The sequence below is a fragment of the Penaeus japonicus genome, unplaced genomic scaffold (genome assembly GCF_977035675.1).
Source record: "Penaeus japonicus unplaced genomic scaffold, GWHDUDI00000001_assembly GWHDUDI00000028, whole genome shotgun sequence".
NCBI lineage: Eukaryota > Metazoa > Arthropoda > Malacostraca > Decapoda > Penaeidae > Penaeus > Penaeus japonicus.
In genome coordinates, this window is record NW_028234430.1 from 5,531,090 (window position 1) to 5,533,589 (window position 2,500).

A 2,500-nucleotide genomic window follows, 5' to 3' on the forward strand; every position below is an offset into this window, starting at 1 on the left:
ATATATATGTATTAAATATATATATATACTATATCTGTATGCATATATATGTAAAGTCTGTAAGTGAATATATATGTAACGCTATCTGAGACAGTCTATCAAATACAAAACGTTCAATCTACTCACACAATCAATCTCTAATATCACAATCTATCTCTATATATCTGTATAAAACCCTACCCCCACCACACACACACCCACCCACACACATCTCTAAATATCTATCACACTAATCTATTCTATATATATATTCTAAACACTATTACTCTATGTATGTAAGACTGTATGTCTACACTCTATCTATCTAAATAAATCTCTCAATCTCACTACTATAACTCAATATATCTCTATCAGTGTTTGTGTTGTGAGTGAGAGTAAATATCTATATATATCAATTAAATATATATAACTCAACTATAAACTATCAATATATATCTATATATATACATATATAAAACATATACGTACTATATATACATACATACTTACATTTATATTATATATATATATATATATATATACATATATATATATATATATATATATTATATATATATATATTATCTTATATATATATATATATATAATGTGTGTGTGTGTGTATTGCATTGACAATGTTATAATTTTAATCAGACTAAATACAAACTGTAGTAATTATCGTGGTGCAAGGTAAAATTATTTTCTACTACACAAAATTATTATGATACCAAAAAATAGTGCCAAGAAATTTACTCAAAATTGCCAACAAGAAATTCCCAACTACCTCGAGTGTAACCAAATATTTCGTATTTTTCACCTTTTGCTGAGAAAACGGAGAGTATCTTTTGGCACACGAATCAGAGAATAAATCAGTTCCACATTTTTTAAACATACGAAGTTAACTCTGCTGTATAACATTTCATTATTTGATTTTACTCGTTTTATATAGCTTATTCTGGATCACTCATGTAAACAAAGTTCATTCATGCAGCGCTCACGCGACCCCGAAATTACAACTACGAGGTAAAAAAGGCCTCAGAATTTCACAGTTAAGAATGAAGTAATGTAAGGATGTCTCAGATATCTTTATATCACATCGGTGCAAGCATTTGATGTACAAATGTCACAAATTGCAGTATCTAAATCCAATGTAAACTATTTCTAATACGTGAACGGTAGTGGCAGTGTCAATTGATCGCCGCGGCCACCGTGCCTTTGGCGTTTCGGTAAAGGTCAGCAAATCTCTGTGGATATTCTAACAGAACGGAACATGGATTAATTCCGTATTTTCATATGTACAAAGTCCATCTTGTCATGAAATAAGGGAAGTGTCAACCTTAGCTGAAAGGCTCATGGCACGTGGGCCAGTGGTGGATGTATGGGCTTCTGCAGTGCTTACCATGTAATGCAATCCCACGTGGTTAGACCTAATAGGGTATTCTTGCAATGCATTACGGGATGAGGTTATTGCTTGCAGAACATTATTGAAAGAAAGGAATATATATTTTGTGACATTAATGAGTGAGTGATACTGATGATTATAAAATGAATAATGACAGTGATATCAATACAAGAAAATGTTAATATCTATACTTTCAGGAACTGGGTATCATGTCATTATCACTTCAGTTGACATTTCATGATTATCATTGACTCACTATCAGTACTTGTAAGATTGGCACTACAGTGGTTATTTATCATTATGAATATATGCATAATATAATACCTAATTAAATGAACCCATTGCTACACATAAGTAGAAGTGCAATACTTGTAGCAAACTTTTGTAATACCTTTTCATGGACATTCAAACATTATATATAAGCTGCCTTATTTAAGTTTGATTTTAATAAATTATTAAGTGCTCTATCATTTTTATTTTTGGTGATTTTAAGACTATGTTTTAAGACATTAACTAAAAGTTTAACAGGGTTAGATTATTAATTTCACACCATATTGTACATACACACAGCATGCTAATCTAATTAATGATGTACATATTGATCTATGAATAAGTTGAGTTATGGCTGTTACTATGCTACTGTGGAATTTGTAAATATTGAAGGAAAATGATAGAAATATATTTGAATATCTTTTCTTTCTATAGGCATGCCTGGGAGACTGACACACAATCAACCCTTGCTCTGGTACTTTCAATCCTTTACTAGCAGAGGTTACAAATTCTTGTCAAGTTACCGTAGCCTTCTGACTCAAGATGAAGAGCCAGACAAGAAACACAGATGTGTAACAACATTTTACAGCTGTCAAGACTTAAATCTGCTGTCTTTACCTCCAAGGTATACTACACTCAGAGTGAACCTATCCAAAAAAACAATCAATGAAGCACAAATTTTAGTTACGGAAGAAATGAAAAAACAGTTTGAAGGGCACTCGTATGTTCCTGCTGTGTATCCCCATCACACATTGTGCGATTTGTTAGTGGTTGAGACTCGTGGCGCACAGAAAGTAACTCCAGCCAAAAAAGAGGTCGTCGTAGGGAAGATGTGCGGATCAGCAGTCT

At 32.1% G+C, this 2,500-nt stretch overlaps 1 protein-coding gene across 1 annotated transcript in view; it reads left to right on the forward strand.

Moving 5' to 3' along the window:
- Positions 1 to 2,500, forward strand: part of LOC122262039 (tRNA (cytosine(72)-C(5))-methyltransferase NSUN6) — an 8,247-nt gene that overhangs the window by 4,637 nt on the left and 1,110 nt on the right. Inside the window, 4 exon segments of the mRNA XM_086553659.1 lie at positions 1,159 to 1,205; positions 2,087 to 2,121; positions 2,124 to 2,159; positions 2,162 to 2,500. The exon segment at positions 2,162 to 2,500 is cut by the window's right edge and continues 66 nt beyond it. Of these exon segments, the coding sequence (XP_086409785.1) occupies positions 1,159 to 1,205; positions 2,087 to 2,121; positions 2,124 to 2,159; positions 2,162 to 2,500 (457 nt within the window).